At 32.7% G+C, this 19,165-nt stretch overlaps 1 protein-coding gene across 1 annotated transcript in view; it reads right to left on the minus strand.

Annotated features, from left to right (window-relative positions):
- Positions 1 to 258: 258 nt before the first annotated feature.
- LOC149808313 (fibrocystin-L-like) overlaps positions 259 to 19,165 on the minus strand; it is a 171,334-nt gene continuing 152,427 nt past the window's right edge. Inside the window, exons 50-57 of the mRNA XM_089966857.1 lie at positions 18,434 to 18,802; positions 14,489 to 14,705; positions 10,444 to 10,557; positions 8,996 to 9,231; positions 8,241 to 8,311; positions 6,591 to 6,748; positions 2,356 to 2,670; positions 259 to 1,971 (exon numbers count right to left, since the gene is read on the minus strand). Of these exons, the coding sequence (XP_089822983.1) occupies positions 1,616 to 1,971; positions 2,356 to 2,670; positions 6,591 to 6,748; positions 8,241 to 8,311; positions 8,996 to 9,231; positions 10,444 to 10,557; positions 14,489 to 14,705; positions 18,434 to 18,802 (1,836 nt within the window). The 3' untranslated portion in view covers positions 259 to 1,615. The remainder of the gene's footprint in view (positions 1,972 to 2,355; positions 2,671 to 6,590; positions 6,749 to 8,240; positions 8,312 to 8,995; positions 9,232 to 10,443; positions 10,558 to 14,488; positions 14,706 to 18,433; positions 18,803 to 19,165) is intronic.

A 19,165-nucleotide genomic window follows, 5' to 3' on the forward strand; every position in this document is an offset into this window, starting at 1 on the left:
GTAATTATTTCATTTTGCATTTTAGGAAGATAGATTATTCTTTTATATAATCTTGTTATTAATCACTCTTTCTTGTTACAACGTGTAAGCCCCCAGAGATTGTAACGTCAATCTCCTTTTGTCATCTTTTGTGGACTCATTTACTAACATCCTAGTCAATAGCAGTTAATGTATGATCCACATTTGCCCTGCATACTTTGATATCTTTGAAATTATTATCTGTCAAATTTTAGGTATGAACAGGACCCAAGAAACAAACCTCTTAAAAGACATTTTAATCAAACATTTTATTACAACAATATAATTATACAAATAAGTATATATATTTTAAGAAAATTTTCGAAAATGTTTACAGAATTAGACAGTAAAGCATACATAACAGAGCTTGTAAAGTTGCCATTTGCGTACTGGTGTCTAGAAATTTGTTAACACACATATACCAATGGATGTGTCCATAAAAAGCCCCAATGCCTCCGTTACATGCAAAAACTTTTATATACCAAATCATCTGAATAATACAGAATCTTGAAAGGTATTGGTCTTAAACATCTTTGGGTTCCCGAAAAACCAGATAGTATTGACGTTTCATCATATTATGAGCCATGCAATTTCTCCTTTGAACTGAAAATTTCTGCCATTTTTCACATGTGTACAAATTAATCTGATGTTGTTCGGTGCCATCTATGGGTCAACCAATTTCAGATGAAAGCAGGAACAAAAGATTTGATGAACTCACTGTTGTAAACATAATTAAGTCAACACCACTCTATGCCAGATTGTCTTCGGCCGAAATTTGTGCGTCTAAGTAGGCCAATACCAAGTTGATCACTGCAAATAGTCACCTAGTCTTACTTTTATCTAATGGATGTCATTTTGTCTCAGATCCACTTAAAAAGAGGCTTTGCCGCTCTTCATTCCTCTCCAATCAATGTGTGCGCCAGGTGCGAATGTTGTTGTTATTAGATAAGCCACCAATGGAATTTATCGAATGTATCATATCAAAACATTTGGTGCACTCCCGAAAAAGAATGAATAAAGACCAGCATCACTGACTAAGTTAAAAGGTGTTACCTCTTAATTCTAATGTGAATATTTTAACATTGTTTAATCCTAAGATCTTGATTAATTTACAGAATGCTTTATGTCAGATAGCCTTTTTAACAAATCATTTCCATCCTTCCAAAACATTATTCAGATTGAAGGAATGGCGAAATGTACAATAAACGGCAGCATTGGGGCTTTAAAGCTAGTCCAATTTAGTTTTACTCTTGCAGATTTACACCATAAGTATTTGTGCTTCTTTATGAATGTTTAACCTAATGAGATATATGTAAGCTAAACTGTATATAATGTATGTGCTAAATATACAACACCAGCGAAATAAAGACGGATACGCTATTAAATACATGCTTCGTGTTTTCCTAGTGTCAAAAATATGTACATTCTCAAGTCAATATAAATTTATGAAAACTATTTTGGAGTTTATTCATCAATTTATCTTAATGCTGTAAAACTATGTTGCTGCAATTTCAGATAATAATAACATGACTGCAGTTTTGTCTTTATCTGATGAGGTACTGAGCTTGCAGCAGTTGCATTGTTTCATCATATAATTTCAAGGGCATGTCCAGCTTATTTCTGCGCTGCAGATGCCATTTCCTTTGCGGTGATAGAGGCTGTAAATGGGTCTATTCAAACCAATGTATATTTCTTCATTTGTTGAGCCCACTGAATCATGTTGTCCATTCAATGCAAATAAACAAGATGAACAGAGGTTATAAACATAACCCAGGTTATTCGTAACAGTGATAAACCCATTGCCAATATAGATGGTGATGGTAGAAACATTCACATTCAGAAGACCAGTGAGTCTGTTATCAAAGCTGAAACATTTGCTACTGCCGTACAGCTGACTATGGTACCCAAGAAAGAAAAACTCGGCATCATTTCGTTGCATGGTATAATTCTGTCCTGAAAATAAAGCCAATGATAAAATATTACGAAATGCAACAAAATAAAAAAACTTTGTATCAAATAGTTGAACTTAAAAGAGTATTTACATAAAAAATTCGTTAGTGGTGCATACAACTAGTATTGGTAATTCAAATATGAATGGTTTTAAATGGTTTTATAAATGATATTTCCTTTTATTTCATCAGCACATAGCTGCTAACTTGAGGAGACTCACTCTTAGTGTAATAAAATACATATGACCAACACTGTATCAAAATTGGTTGCTGACTGTAATCCAGAATACAGGCAAGTCTTTGAGAAAATATTTAAGCTTGCAATAACAGCTTAATGACACCTGTGATAATTAAGAATACTAACAATTATATGTATACATGTACTTACTAATACCATTGTTAGTTTCACTATCACCAACATGGAAGAAGAAGCCATCTAAAATGGAAGATAACTGCAAGTTGATTTTCAACATTTTGTTTCCGAATTGAGGTATGTTGGTACAACCATGCGAAGTGTTTGAGGGATTGGTTTTTTGGAATGTGGCTTTCAGCAATATCTTTGAGCTGCATGCAGATCTGCGATCACCTTCACTACTGTGAAGGACTGAGATGAATGGGACATTACCATACACCTCCGTAATGTTTTTTTGAAGAGAAATCCTCATCTTTGCTTGGATACAGGTTGTGGTCGATTGTGGTTGCACTGTGTGAAGCAAGAAAAGTGAAACCCAGCTTTATTAATAACTCAATATTCAGTGGACAAAAGTTGCATATCAAATTAGAATGTAAGATGGAACATCTTTTCATCTTTTCAAAACTGAATCAGATTAGAAATGCAAACTATTATAGGAATCTGATTCTTTGGACCTTTACGTCATGACATCAAAGCTAATAACCAATGCCTATAGTTTCAGTATGTATGACTCAATTATGTGCAGGTATCAGTATGTCTGTAAATTTATCTATATTTCTATAGCCTTCCATGGAAATATAAGAAACTTGATACAAGATACAATACTTTATAAAGCTTGACTTTGTTGCTTCTGTCAGATAATGTAAACATTTTAAAAAAAGGCAAACTAAATGTCTAAAGTTAAAAAAAATCTAAATATTCCAACTGTTGAATGCCAACAAATTTTAAAAGTATCTGGAGAGTTGCATAACACTACAAGTAATGGCAATGTTTAAAATCACACGACTCGTATATTTTTTATTCTCTTAAATGTCATTTTTTTTACCAAACCATCTCTGACCATACTCTCAACAAATGCACATTTCTGCTTTTTTCCAAGACTGTTGCTTTTATGCTAAAATTAAAAAGTATTTATATTACCTTTCTAAAAACTACTAAGCTTTTCAGTAGGTACCTTGTCCTACTATTTCCATTGCAAGAAAAATGCTTTCAAAGTATTGTGATCACTGCTTATGTTGAGTTTATACTAATTTCAATTTACAAGCCTTTAGCATTTTGTTCTAAGAAGAAATAATACTCTCAAAATATTCAGTAGTTTTATAGTAGAATAGTTAGCAGTCTGAGAAACAGAATTTCTGTATATGCAAAAGTAGGTCAGGCAACAAATAAAACAAAATTGTACCAACCTACAAGATAGATGTGACGAGAATGCTTTCTTACCCATATATTAGAACAAGACAACATCAAACATACAATTATATATGTAAACATTTTGTCATGGAATTTGATCTTTGCAAGTTCTGCAAAAATAAGTATGTTGCAAATTTGATGGGAAATTAAACCCATATTCTGGTTAGCTTATTATGTCTCAATCGTTTATATAAGGTTTTTGATCAATAAATTTATTCAGTACTGACATAATATAATTGTTTAAGTTATTTTCAGTTATAATTTAAGAAAACATTTATTAAAATTATTCACTGGAATTACAAACCGTGCTCATGAACATTTTAGACTAAATCATTCGTTTGGAAATATTGTGAATTCTGTCAAATACATCCTGAATCATCTTGTTGAAATCCAGCAAGACTTGGCTGATCAGCTCAATCAAAGCCATTGATACATCATAGAACTAAAGATTGGAATTCATTCAGAACATCCAATAGTTTGAGTTGTGAAATATATATATATATATATATATATATATATATATATATATATATATATATATATATATATATATATATATATAAAAGAAAAACAAGAAAAAGTCTGATCTGACGTTAGAATAATAATAATAATAATAATAATAATAATGCTTTATTTATAGAGGGTGACTCATTAGTCAAGGACTATTCTCCCTTGAGGCCCTCTTAAGGAGAGTATAACAATGCACATTATATGAAGATGGCAATAATTACTGTTTATTTTAACATGTTTAGTGTTAAAATACTAAATTGCATTATCTGTTAGAAACACATACATGCTCATGATATCTTTTCTTAAATACTCTAATATTTTCAGCAGATTTTACATGTAGTGGAAGCTTATTCCACAGAATTGGACCAGAGTATTGAAAACTCTTTTTAAATTGCTCTGTTCTTGGTTTTGGTATTAGAAGGTTTCCATGTGATATTGATCTCAACTGGTATTGTGCTGAAAAAGGCCTGAATAAGTCTTGAAGATACTCTGGTGCAGTTCCATGTAGACATTTATATAAAAGAACTGCCTTGTGAAAATCTATCCTGTCATATATTGTGAACCATTTGAGTTCTGTAAATAATGCTTTTGAGGGATGATCAACGGATGCATCTAAAATTACATGTGCTGCTCGTTTCTGAAGTTTATAAATCCTGTCAAGCTCAGATTTGGCACAGTTTCCCCATACATTAGAACAATAATCCATTGTTGGAAGAATATATGACTTGTAGTATAGACTGCGAGTTTCCATAGGTAAATATTTCTTGATTCTGCTGAGAAGGGCAATTTTGGATGACAGTATTTTACAAAGCTTATCAATATGGTCATTCCATAATAAATTATTATCTACAGACACACCTACAAGCCTTTCATGTTTGACATTTTCTAATGGATGATTATTTATTGCAAGAGACAGTTTTGGGTTCCCTGATTTGTGTAGCTTTTGTGATGTCCCTAAAATCATACATTTTGTTTTACCTTCATTAATTATCATCCTATTTTGTTGTGCCCAGTTTTGGACTCTGATAAGGTCTGAGTTTAATTTCATTTGGATAACTTCAGTATCAGAACTAGATGTATACAAAGTTGCATCATCTGCAAACAAATCTGTGTTTGTGGATTCATTATTTAATGGGAGATCATTGATATAGATAAGGAAGAGGAGAGGGCCCAAAACTGAGCCTTGAGGGACTCCTGAATGAATAGTGCGAGTTTGAGAGCTAATATTACCAATGCTTACTTGTTGAGACCTTTGGTTTAGGTATGATCTAAACCAGTTTAAAGAAGGATTGTCAAATCTGTAACAGTTCAACTTTTGCAGCAGAATTTCATGATCAACAAGATCAAATGCTTTCTTGAAGTCAAGGAAAACAATCCCAGTCATATGTCCATTATCCATTTCCTTCAGCCAAAGATCAATTAATTTGGTAAGTTCTGTTTGGCACGAGTGGTACTTTCTAAATCCTGATTGAGCTTTATGAAATAGAGAGTATGTTTCGAAAAATTTATAGACCTGAATGGCTACATGCTTTTCAAATAGTTTTGACAATACAGGTAGAATTGATATTGGTCTGTAATTTCCTGGATCCTCCTTTTCTCCTTTCTTAAAGATAGGTGTAACCTTTGCACATTTCAGTGTTTCTGGAAAATTACCACTCATTATCAGAACCGCAGAATGCCTACATACTTTGAAGTTATCTAGAGAGTGACATAACACTATGTGTGCCAGCGAACATTTGAAGGCAATGATAATAGCAGATGTTGCTGTTGTTAAGGATATACTTTTAAGCCTAGTTTTTTATCTTGTCAGAGAAATACTACTACTACAACTACTACTACTACTAATAATAATATGTCAGATTTATGTCTTATTAATTATTACACATTATGTACTTGAGAGCACAGGTTTTGAGTACTTAGTGCATAGCTGGACATCATCTGAAGAATTGCGAACACTAATCAAATGGGAAAAAAGACTTGCTAAAGTAAAGAAATATTGCCTTGTCATAAATAGCGTTATACCGGTCAACAGTAAGATCTTCCGGTGAGCACTGAACATATTCAGCAATTGCACTTAACTCCCTGCTGACCAATTACAGCCTACGGTCTTCGTTATTGTTTGTCATCATCCATGGATTCACAAAATAGTTTAAAGCAACGAAACCAAATCAGAATTTTAAGATAGGACAGAAAATTACATCCGTAAATATTGTCTATTTTGCCTGTGGACATAGCTTTTGATACAAATGACTATCTACCAAAAGAATTTGTAACAGTTATATACAATACGGTTGATAAAGCCACCAGGAAGTGAACAAATGATGAACACCTTATTGATCATTTAAACCACTGCAACTTTAAAATATTTAAAATATTGTGAATGTAAATGCGCATTAATAATTAATATTATTTACTTAATGAGTATCTATGCCATTTTTTAGGATAATTACACTGACTGATTTTAATTTTTCACAGATAATGTATCTTTAGTTTGTTCATGTTTTTCTTACCTGTCTGGTTACCGACTGTGACAGATAAAACTGAAGCATTTTTGTCATCTATAAGAAACATCTCATTGTAACTTTCTGCTCCTGATCTAACAAGAGAACTTCTGACTGTACCTCTGTTTTGAGTGATTACGTTGAAATTGACCTGCAAACTCCCTATACTGAAATAGACGATGATATAAATGACAATTGTAAGGTTATAGTTGTAAGCATGCACTACCCTGAGTGTACACGAGTTGGTCAATGTTTTGAATTTTATATGTACTGGAAATGTGCTACAGAAATAGATGGATTTTGTGCTGAACAAAAGTACTGTCTGCAGGTAATGTGCAACAAAACATATATGTTACCGCAATACTAGATGTAGAAAAAATGTACTGGATATTTCCATAATTTGGTAATTGTTTGCTGTTTTAAGGCATTTGGAATTGGTTCTCATTGTACCGTAAATAACTGATGTAATTTCACAATTAAACAGGACTTACCAAAGTTGCAGTTTGATTGGGATTTTACGAACCTGTAAGTGCCTGAGGGATCACATGAGATGGAATTGGTCACATGATGAGTCAGTCTTTAGAACAACAGTAGGGTGGGATATGCATGAACATAATTAATTTGCATATGGGTGGGCATGTGATCTCATGGGATCCCGAGGCACTTACAGGGGAAATAAAATTGCATTTTATTGTAGCATGTACAAATAACTGGCTTAGAGAAGTGTACTTCAAATGTCCAACTTGAATGCTTTTGTCTTTACTTCTGATGTGCTGTTGCGATGAAACTGGATACAACACACACACACATATATTCTATTGTTTATGTTGGTTTAAAACAAGTAAACAAGTCATTTGCATAATTAGCTACTATTTAGAGTTTATCACAGAACTTACAACACATAAAACTGTTTGACAACAAGTACTTCATATCACTGAATTAACAAATCAGCATATTGCTTCATAATGATAAACTAGTACATTACCTTAATGTTTCACCTTTACACTCAATGGTATTGTTAGGTATTGACCTGATAAACTAGTACATTACCTTAATGTTTCGCCTTTACACTCAATGGTATTGTTAGGTATTGACCTGACAAGCTAGTACATTACCATAATGTTTCATCTTTACACTCAATGGTATTGTTAGGTATTGACCTGATACACTGCATACAAAATTCCAAAATACTGTCGAACAATATATACACAGCAATGAATTGTACTTAAGCCATTAACAATCAATTAACGTAGCAATTGCTCCAAATATACAACATATTCTTTCACTTAATTAGTGCTCACAATTGATGCTAATGAGCAAGTACTTTCAAATATTGTTAAATCTTATTTGCCATACATTAAAATATTAGAAAGCTCACAACTCATATACCAAATTCATTGATCGGCAGCATAGTTGATGTTATTGAAAAGATGGATACGATGCCTTCATATAAATGTATCTTATAACATTTGAGAAAATGTCTGAAAATCAAGCACCAGATACTTAAATGAGTTGCAATGACAACATACAAATGTTGAGCAGTTAAGTTGCCCACATTTACTTGACGCATTATATTCTTTTAAAAAAGCAGCCTGAAGCAGACAAATTCATTTGTAATTCAGTGTTTGCATATGTATATAATAAATGGAAACTACTTACGTATATGTCATTTGTATTATCTCAACGCTAACAAAATTGTCTTCAAGCTTTCGTTGAAAGTATTCCCAGAGCTGTAATATAAAATTATTTGGTTTTAAATCATGGAACACATAATGATTTCAATTGCAATCTATAAGATGTGCATGTTATTACATGTAAAAACTGAGATAATACATATGAAAATGCACAGAAGTTATATTTGTGTTCTATGTGGATTTAAATTCATTTCATATTTGGATGTATGAACTATGCATTCATATGCATTATCATTCAATCATTTCCCAAGACCGCTCCAGTGGTCTAGTGGTTAGAGCGTCTGCCTCGGAAGTGAGAGGTCATGGGTTCGATCCCCAGCCAAATCATACCAAAGACTTATAAGAATGGTACTAACAGCTGCCTCACTTGGCACTCAGCATTAAGAGGTTAGTGTTAGGACTGGTCAGCCTGGTGTCAGGATAATGTGACTGGGTGGGACATCATGCTACATGTCTGCAGCATGATGTTCCAATGCTAGACATAAATGCCACACTGTAGACATCGTAGCAATATGACTGAAAAATTGTTAAAGCTATGTTAAAAATCCAAATCACAAACACACACACTCACACATTATCTCATTTTTGTATTAATAATATTGCATACTATAAAATGATTCAAGAGAGACAATTTGTTTCTAAAGGAATGGGGTTATCTCTGTTTAAACGGATTTCAAACCATTTTGTATGCATCTGATTGACAACATATAGTTAGCTTACCGTCCTTGTTACAGCCGTTTTATATTTATAGTAGGTACTGGGTTCAGTCAGGCACTCATTGGGTGGTAGACTAAACGTGAATATGAACATTAATGTTACAGCATTTTTCGTCACATCAGGTGTACAATTATAACCATTTCCTTTAAACCCCAAATAACATAAACAACTGTAACTTCCATCAATGTTCCTACACGTCTGAAGACAATTGGATATCCCCTCGAAACACTCGTCGATGTCTGAAAACAGCATGAGTAATTTTTAGTATATATATATATATATATATATATATATATATATATATATATATATATAGTCTTCAATACCATTTGAAAATGAATAAACAAAATTCATAAAAGCTGGCATTTAAACCACTATGTATAAAACTATTTCTATAAAGAAAAAACATTAAATATATCATATCTGAGAGTTAAGAATATTATCAAAATGGTTTCAATGTTTAAACAGGTTGGAGACTTTATATTGATATATTCAATGGCATATTTAATCATTTGTAACATATGTACTTTATTTGCACTGTACGTTTGAATTCATCAATACGATGACAAATTGAGGTGTTATGCATAATTAATTCGTATGTGTCCTTGACCTTTGTCCATATCTGAGGGTGGCAGTTTGAGTCTACATCACGAATGCCATTTTGAAAAATATGTTTACTTGTGTGAGATAAAAAAATTGGTTTTCCATTGGAAATTCACTGGTGTACCTGAATTTTGTGAGGTTGCTTGCTAAAATTTAAGTAAACAGACATGACCTTACAAAATGGGTGGAAATTTCCATTGGAAAGAACATTCATTCAGGGCATTTTGTATCATTTTTCAAGACAAATTACATGCCATTTGTTCTATTGTCAATCTGAGTTCTCCTGCATTGTTCCATTACTAACAACCAATCAGCAAATGGAGTGAAAATAAAATACTTATACCAACTGCGTAAAAGTGATCTTCTGAGGAATTGTGGTATGCTTAGATGTAAATAGGGATATTAAATCCTTTAGTAACTCACATAGAAACACATTATAGAATATGAATGATTATTATAATTATGAATAAATTCTATTAAATACAAAATCTCGAAGCAACTGTTTGAACTCAGCCTTGCGTTAACTTTAAAAAAAGTCATACGTTAAAATTATTATTACTCTATTAATTTTAAATCTGAAAAAAAAATTGCCAATAGAAGGAAAAGGTGTTTTTCTTGACTGACCTAAAATGTCCTTAGAGTCACAGAACAGAAAGGACTGCATGCATTTTCCATATGGAAAATTAAATCATTAGGTTAAATGCTTCATATTATGATAGGTAGCTCAGATGGCAAACACATTAAAAGTATTAAAAAAATTGCCAAAGAACTTATATTGCTCAAAATGCAATGTTAGAAATTGCTCTTCAATAATTTTGGCATACCAATAAAGAATAAACTTTACATACCGTATGAGCAATCAGTGCCTCTCCACCCAGATTTGCAGTTACAAATATATGAGCCACTTCTATTTGTACAGTTTCCTCCATTTGCACATGGCTCAGTGATACAGTTATAATCCTCTGCAAAGATCAAGACTAACAATAATCTTTATTGATACATGCTGATGTTGTGGAAAAAATATATTTAAACTTTCAGATCATTCTGGAAAAAGGAATATTCTGATAAGAATGTTGGTGTTCCACAGGGTTGCATAGGGCATATACTTGAAAGCATCCCTTTGTGTAATGTTCATAAAAATAATTAGTAGAGCACTAAAAAAAAATATTATTGTTTCAGTATAGATTGTTCTTATAAGCTGAGTACAAGTTTGTTTGTAGCATTGTCTTTGATCAAAATGTATAGGAAATTATTAACATTTCTTTTTACATTCAGTGTACTCTAATGTGCAGTCATATGTAAAGTTAATAAAAGGTTTAACTGAATTCTTGCATTTTACAACAGAGACTAAATAAAGATTTGTGTTGAATTCACTAGGATTTTTTAATTTGTTTAATAACAAGTTAGTAAGATTACTAAAATAACCTGTGGTATAGATATATTTTTTTTATAAGAAATTTCCTTTCATGCTTAACTCACCTAGATACAGATTATTTAGCTGATTGCACTGGCGCAACAACATGACAGCATCAACATATACTGAAAATATTGCTTCCGTAACACTAATGCAATAGTAGTTAGTTTGGATTTGAGAAAAAATTAGATTTCACAGTGGAGTACATGAAGAAAATTAATAAACGCCATTTTTCAGCACATGATAGGCTATACTTGTTGGCCAGTATTAATGGTGGAGAAAGAACCCGGGAAACTCCCGGAAAGAACCTCCGACCCTCAAGAAGCTACTGGCAAGCTTTTGCACATACCCACATTGGCCAATAAATGTTAGTATTACAGACACTTTCAAAACACTTTTTAAAAAAACTCAGTGGTAATCATCTATTGGACATTTACTGATATGTTCAACCATTTCTCTGTAATACTTCACTAAAGATGGAACTAGCTTATTTAGCATATTCTAACAAGTTATTACAAGAAAGCTGATTTTTGTACCCATGTACTGTACTCATTTTGCTCTAAATCAAGTAGTGATACGGCCAGTAGCCAGCTTTATTGCTGGTGACACAAATACATTGCTTTGATCAAATATTGCATCCAAAATATATCTAAAGCAATTAGATGTTGCTCTTCTTACCATTAGATTCGTAATGAGGAAAGCAGTGTCATTCATTTTGAGTGCAGCCCTATGAAAGAATAAGTATAAAAATAAACCAAGGCATCAATATGTACAGATACCTAGGTAAGTATCACATTTGTCTCTGAATGATGTGCACACATTTGTGCATCAAATGTGAGCTTCTAAGTAAAGATCACAAACTGATAACATATGAGACTAAATAAAGATGTGTGTTGAATCCATTAACATTCTGTTTTTGTTTAATAATGATTTGGTAAGCTTACAGAAAGAAAGCTGCTGTAAAGGTATATTTTTATCCAAAAATGTCCTTGATGTTTTGCCCTCTCAGGTGTGGAAAATGTAGCAAACTGCACCGATGGAATGGCATGATTGCACCAAAATATACTGAAAATATCGCTTCCATAATACTAATGCAATAGTAGTTAGTTGAGATATGATAAAAATTGTTTTGCATTGAAGTACCAATAAGAAATTAAGCATTGTTGGGACTTTTTAAATAACGGGATATCGCTTGAAATAAAGCAAGTTTGCAAACATATGGATCACTTGCTTAACCCTAAATATCCTGGATGAAGGCTAAAGAAACATCAGCATTAGTGCATCAAGTCTGAGCTATGCCTTTGTTTTATTAGATGAATGAAATTGGACTTTTCTATGGTTCTGCAATTGGGGACCAGACATATTCAAAGGGTATTACAAGTGGTAAGAGTCAATTCTGTCAGCAATATCTGTGTCTTATGTAATGTGAAGTATTATGGATCGTTTTCGGGATTAGACAGACTACAGTTGCATGCTTAATACTACTGGAAGTGTCTTAAATATTAGTGCAAATTGTTATGTAAGGATAGCAGCCAGTACCCTGCATAATGCTACAATCTATATGACTCATTAGATAATAACTAAGGGATTAAATAAAGATCACATGTCAGAGATGTATCATGAAGCTAAGGTAATGGTTTTGAATTTGTGTATAGATCGTAAGATATTCAAAGTGTTAGAGCATTTGTGTCAGCAGTTTCTGAAAGGCGTGAGAGATTGCATACATTAAAATATCAAACAAAATGCAGGTATTACCAAAAGTATAATACAATTATAAATGTTGAGAAGTATTTTGCCATAGTATAACAACTGTCCATAAAGATCTTTGGAGTTGTCGATGCTCTAATCTTAATGATCTTATAGGTAGTGGTAACAGGATTGTGTTGCTACTTACTATCCGTGGGATACTTGTCTTTTATTGTAGTAATATATCTCTTGTAGAAGATGAATATCATACAGTTTGTTTACTAATCTATCTCAAGAAATACTGCATGGCTTTCAGTCAGGATCAACTAATCATGTTATTTGTATAGTGGCATTATTTATAAAGTATTTGCTGCATAGACAAGAAAATGATATGATCTAAACGCCATATATTAGAAATGATTGAATCATAAAGTAGCAGTTTAATGGATAATTATTTATAAAGTTTCATTTTCCAAGAAATTATTCTGGAATTGTCCAGATAATAACAAAAGCTTATTCATTATGTGTTAATCATAGTAGTTCCATACTGATGCTGCTTAGAATGTACTCTTTCCTATATAAACTCACATGTTTTAAATCAAATATCTCATAGCATTCCATGTGCTTTCATGTTCTGGTTTTTGTTGACATATTCATATGCCTTAAAGATAAATAACATAAAAGCAAAAGAATGAACAAATGCCAAGCACATTCAGTCCATATGATCATTGAAAATATAACATATTAACAACCTCATCTATAGTTGGAGCACCAAGTGGCCGAGTGGTCTAAAGCGCCCTCCGTTATGGATCACTGCCATCTCACCCTTGTCTGCGTGGGTTTGAGTATCAGATTCAGCCAATGTGGGTATGTGAGAAAGCTTACCAGTAGCTTCTCGTGGATCGGTGGTTCTTTCCGGGGTTTTCCCAGGTTCTTCCTCCACCACTAACACTTGCCACCATGTATAACCAATTGTGTGCTGAAAAATGGCGTTAAACCCTACAAGAACAAATCATCTATAGTTTCCAATCACCATACTAATAAGAATCTTTGATGATTTCAACCTTTGGATGATTTTAAAAGGAAGAATATTCTAAACACTGTTGTATTTCCATCAGCTTATTCTGAGCTTGTTTCATATGTACTTAATAAAACATTGAATGCAAAAATAAGATTATAATTATTTATAGTTAAAAAGTTTCAATGGTTTTAATACTGTAAGAACATGCTGAATTAGTGAAATTATACAATCTCGCATTTGAGGAAAATTTGCAGTTGGTATAAAATATATAAGATTAAAGGGAGACTGTTACATGGATCAAGTGTAACAAAGTATTTCAAAGTATAATTTTTAACATAATTTGAGCAAATAGTAATTATAGATCCAATAACACTTTATAATAGTTTTGCATTACTAAAGAAATAATGAATGTATTTCAGATCATGAGTGTGATGAAACTATAATAGTAAAGAGAACTGATTATGCCCAATATTCAGAACCTTCTCACAAAGTTAATTCTAAATAATCAAAATATTTAAAAGTATTATAATCTTGGATTTATTAAAGTATCTATGAAGTTATTTAAAAAATAAAAACAAACAGCAGTTCTTTTCTTCCCAAGGGAATGACAGTGCAAACTAATCGTGTCATACTTGCGACGATTATCACTATAACAATAAATGCTAACCATATACAGTCCATATGATTAACATAATCTGAATATATAATAAATAGATTCAAACTTATGCAATACAAATCATCCTTTAAAAAATTGTTAGAAAAGTTCCATTACCCGTTTGTGAGGATATGGCAGTGTTGTAAATCTCATCATACTCTGCTGGGTTGGACATGATGCGATACTTTACATAGTTTTGACCAATAGCAGTGAAGTTCAGGTTGCTGAAGGTGGCCTTCCCTGTTGAGGGATTAAAGGTTGTGCTAAGAGTTCCTGTTAGTGTACGACAACTACTGCCATTCACCAAGGATGCTGTCACATTCCATGTGTGACCCTGTGAGGATAAATACAGAAAAACTCCGAAGAGGACTTTACATTCATTATGGATTAATTTGTTCAAGTAAGCTAAATCTTCCTTAAACCAAGAATTTAAAACTCAACTTGAAACGCCTAACTTACATCCAAAATGTTTTTGAGGTTGATGGCAGATCTCTACATTTCATGAGCATTTAAGCAAAATTAAATTGCAACAAAAAGAAAACATAACAAAAACGTATCATCCCCCCCAAAAACATATCATAATTTAATAAAAACATTATAAAAAACATACCATCACAAAAACAAAACATACAATCAAAAAATACAAAATGAAACAAAAATATAACTTTCATGAAAAATGTTTTAATTGTTTTTCTTCCCATCTTGTGACCCACAACTAATCCATGACGTCTGTTAATTGAGGCAAATTAACTTGTCTTATTTCCAAAGTAAATATATGCTTCCAGTGAATATATTTTCTCCAGCTGTTAATCCTGTTTATTTTTCAATTTTATTATTTTTTTGTACCTGTTAAAGACCTAACATGACATACATGATATAGATAAGTTAAACAAAAGAAAACAAAGAGATCCTTGATATTAGAAATGAAAAACCAAATATATATACTGTGAAACCTGTCCTAATGGTCACCTGTGTTAAGCAGTCACCTGTCATAAAGGCCATTTTATTTCCCCCTAATACAAATGCCCTGTATTTAATGGTCACCTTCCTTCTACAGTCAGTGGCCCTGTGCTTCCTAACCAAACAGTGGTTTCCCCCAGTCTTATGTGCTCACTTTAGTGTATCAGCAGTTTACTGTTCCATGTATGAAAAATTAAACACTTCTTTTGTTTGATGAGCAAGGCATTGTTTAGATAAAGGCATATCATGTGAATCGATGTTTAGGCATTTCATATTTCAATTGTACTTAATGTATTTGCCAGGCTATAAGACAATACTTTATGACCAGAAAATCTTAGCTTTATCTTGTACTATGAATCGACTTGTACATAAATTTTGTCATCCAAATCACTTTATTGTATGTCACATGATTTTTTGTATGAAAAAAAGCAAGATCAATAATGTGTAAAAAAATATTTCATTTTGGGGAAGAGACTGTATATGAAAAAATATAGGACCCCACACTGAGAAGGATTTTAAACAATTACATGATTGTCAGTATTAAAAATTAATGTACATCAGATGTAATTGTAATAAAGCAGCATATACACTGTTTGTAATATACATTGTGTAAATTTGATATATGCATGTTAGAATGGACAAGTTAGAAGATGAATAACCATGACAAAAACAGATATTCTATCAGTTTTCTAACTGCACCTCATGATCAAATAATAATTATGCCCTATTATGAGAGATAGAGTTTTGATGATTGTATGGTAATCTGTATTGTTCACATACTTGATGACTGATCTTACTTGTGTACAATTCCATTGTCCAAGAATCATATGGGTTTTTAGTGGTATTTACATGCTAATTAAATATGCTACAGCTGTAATCGGGTTTTCCAAGCAAACATCTGTTTGAAGTCAAGATTTGGCAGACTGGATCAGAGAGGGAAATGAGGCTAACCATGGGCTTTATGAATACGGTATAATATAATGAAAGAAAATGCCAAGTGGTTACACATGTAAATTTCACAACCAATGACATCTTTTGAACTTGCCGATAAGACGTAAAGCAATTTAAAGTAACATATAGTATGAGCAAAGATCATAAACAATTGCCGCCTAAGTACAGGAAGAGTACATGCACTTAAAAAAAATGACCTTATTTGTTGGGAATTGATAGGTTGCTATACTTGCAAAGAAAATTAGACAGCATGCAAAACAGTCATTTTTGGGATTTAACTGAATTTGAGTCTATATGGATATAACTATTGTGAATATTTAAACCCTGAAGGAGTGTGGTATATACTTTCATAATTTACATCTACTGCTTAATTCATTAATGTTTTCTCTCTTTGACAAAAGTTTCAGCTAAACAGTGACAACAAAGAACTGGAATCTCTCTCTCATATATATATATATATATATATGGTCATATTTTACTTTGATCACAAGGTGCAAGAAAAATGTGATGGAATACACGTGCAACTATCTCTGTATCTCTCTTCTCCCAAAGATGTGGAGAAAGCATTTTAGCATTAATGATGCAATTTCCCTATTGCTGGTAATCTGAAATAGCATACAGTGATACTTTTAATATTTATGAAACCAAAAGTTATTATAGTTTAATTCTACACAGCATCACAAATATTATCCTATCTGCAACTCAATAAATTTTTAGGTAGTGTCATTATATGTAGCTAAAAGTACATAATACATTTAAAATACTTCGTGTAAAACAAATTAGGTACTTTTAGCTACTTTTATTGATCCAGACTGGAAAGGTTACAGAGTTACAGGTAGGATAAATTTTGTGATGCTGTGTGGAACAAAGTAAAATTGACGAAGCCAAGGTAAGGATCTAGCCTATTCTTATACTCAGCATCAACTTACGTATGGATGATGGATGGAAAATTGACCAAATTTGCTCATTTGACTTACACTCCACATTGGCTTATAGGCCAGCAAATATGGTACCATACTCTAGTAACACTATCAACCTCAAAGGTATCAACATATCAGCATGAAAAGCAAGTCAGTTTGTATCCTTACAGGAAAGGGTTAAAGCAGTTTGTTTGCTGGATGGTGGGAAATATTTTGTTATCACAGCAGAAATGGAAATTGCCTTTGTACCACTGTGACAGGTATAGTTACATATCTTCATCTGCTTGTGAATTTAAGCTATTGCTGAAGAAAAACGGGTCATCTTTGAGAAGAGATACGAGTTACATCCTTTTTCATTGGGGTCAGGTGTCATTCAGTAATCAAAATATTTCTGTAAAGACCGGTGAAGTTTTGGTTCATGGGTCACAATGAAAAGCCACAGCTTTTGATTTTCTGTTCATCATCGGTTTCTCAAGTAAGCTGACTGTCTTTGGAGCTTAGCGAGTTCAGCAACTAAGTAATCCAGAAATAATTTTTAGAGCACAAATAGATGAATTTATGGAGCTAGACAGATGTATTGTACAGATGGGAATGGAGCAAGATAGATGTATAGATGGACATATGGTGCAAGATTGATGTATGGGAGAGATGGACAAATGGAGCTAGACATATGTATTGTATAGATGGACATATGGTGCAAGACATGTATTGAACAGATAGAGATATGGTGCATGACTGGTGTATTGTATAGATGGTGCAAGACTGATGTATGGAAGAGATGGACAAATGGAAATATACAGATGTATTATATAGATGAAGATATGGTGCAAGACTGATGTATTGTACAGATGGACATATGGTGCAAGATATATATGGAAGAGATGGACATATGGAGCTAATTAATATATTGAACAGATAGACATATGGAGCAAGGCAGATGTATTGTAGAGATGGACATATTGTGTAAGACAGATGTATGGAAGAGATGGACATATGGAGCTAATTAATATATAAAACAGATAGACATATGGAGCAAGGCAGATGTATTGTTGAGATGGACATATACAGCCTCATGTTTGGAAGAGATGGACATAAGAACCTGATGTTTGGAAGAGATGGAAATTTGGAGAAAGACAAACAGATAACATTTCATGCTCCACCAATGAATAAAGTCATGGCATAGAAATAATTTTTGCAGGCAAGACAGACTTAGAAATTAAGATTAACATACCCTCCAAGCAATATCTTCAATCTTCTGTAGACATGTTCCATCAATCAGATCCAGGACAACCTCAGTTCTAGCATTCATGATAACATTTCCAGAGATGGTCTGAGATGCGCTAATTTTTCTACCTAGGACATCAAAAGGTTCAGAGCTTAGAGTCAAGTTCTCGGCAGTGCTTGGCTGTGAGATCTTGAAGTCTAGGATATAGCTATAACCCTTATGGGAAATGGAGAGGTCTGTAAAGTTGGCAAAGCCACCAACAAAGCTCACAATCACATTACCACTGAGCACAGCCTGTGGGTGACCCGTCCCAGCACGAATACTTGCTAATACGTGCCACTCATTTTCAGCAGATCCAACCACCACTAGATAACCCTGTAAAGAAAAGAACAGAATCTGAGTTATGGGATTTAATATAATGATGAGTACTGTCAAATAACTATGCAATTTATATATTTTTGTTGAAGACAGTAACATAAGACAGCCACCTTATAAATTTGGTGTACTTATAAACTCAAAGCATGACACAAAATACCACTATTTTAATGACCTCATGCAAAAATAAGGTACATTTAAAAATAACTGACTTTATGCACAAAACTTCAAATAAAGATGATAGTGACCATGGTTATTGCTGCTGTTGTCAGATGACATCTTGTCTTTTATGTTATTACATGTAACAACAGATATTTGGACTCATTTGGTATACACAACAAGACAGATATCTGGACTCATTTG

The sequence above is a fragment of the Sinohyriopsis cumingii genome, chromosome 1 (genome assembly GCF_028554795.1).
Source record: "Sinohyriopsis cumingii isolate HCF-2022 chromosome 1, ASM2855479v2, whole genome shotgun sequence".
Taxonomy (NCBI): Eukaryota; Metazoa; Mollusca; class Bivalvia; order Unionida; family Unionidae; genus Sinohyriopsis; species Sinohyriopsis cumingii.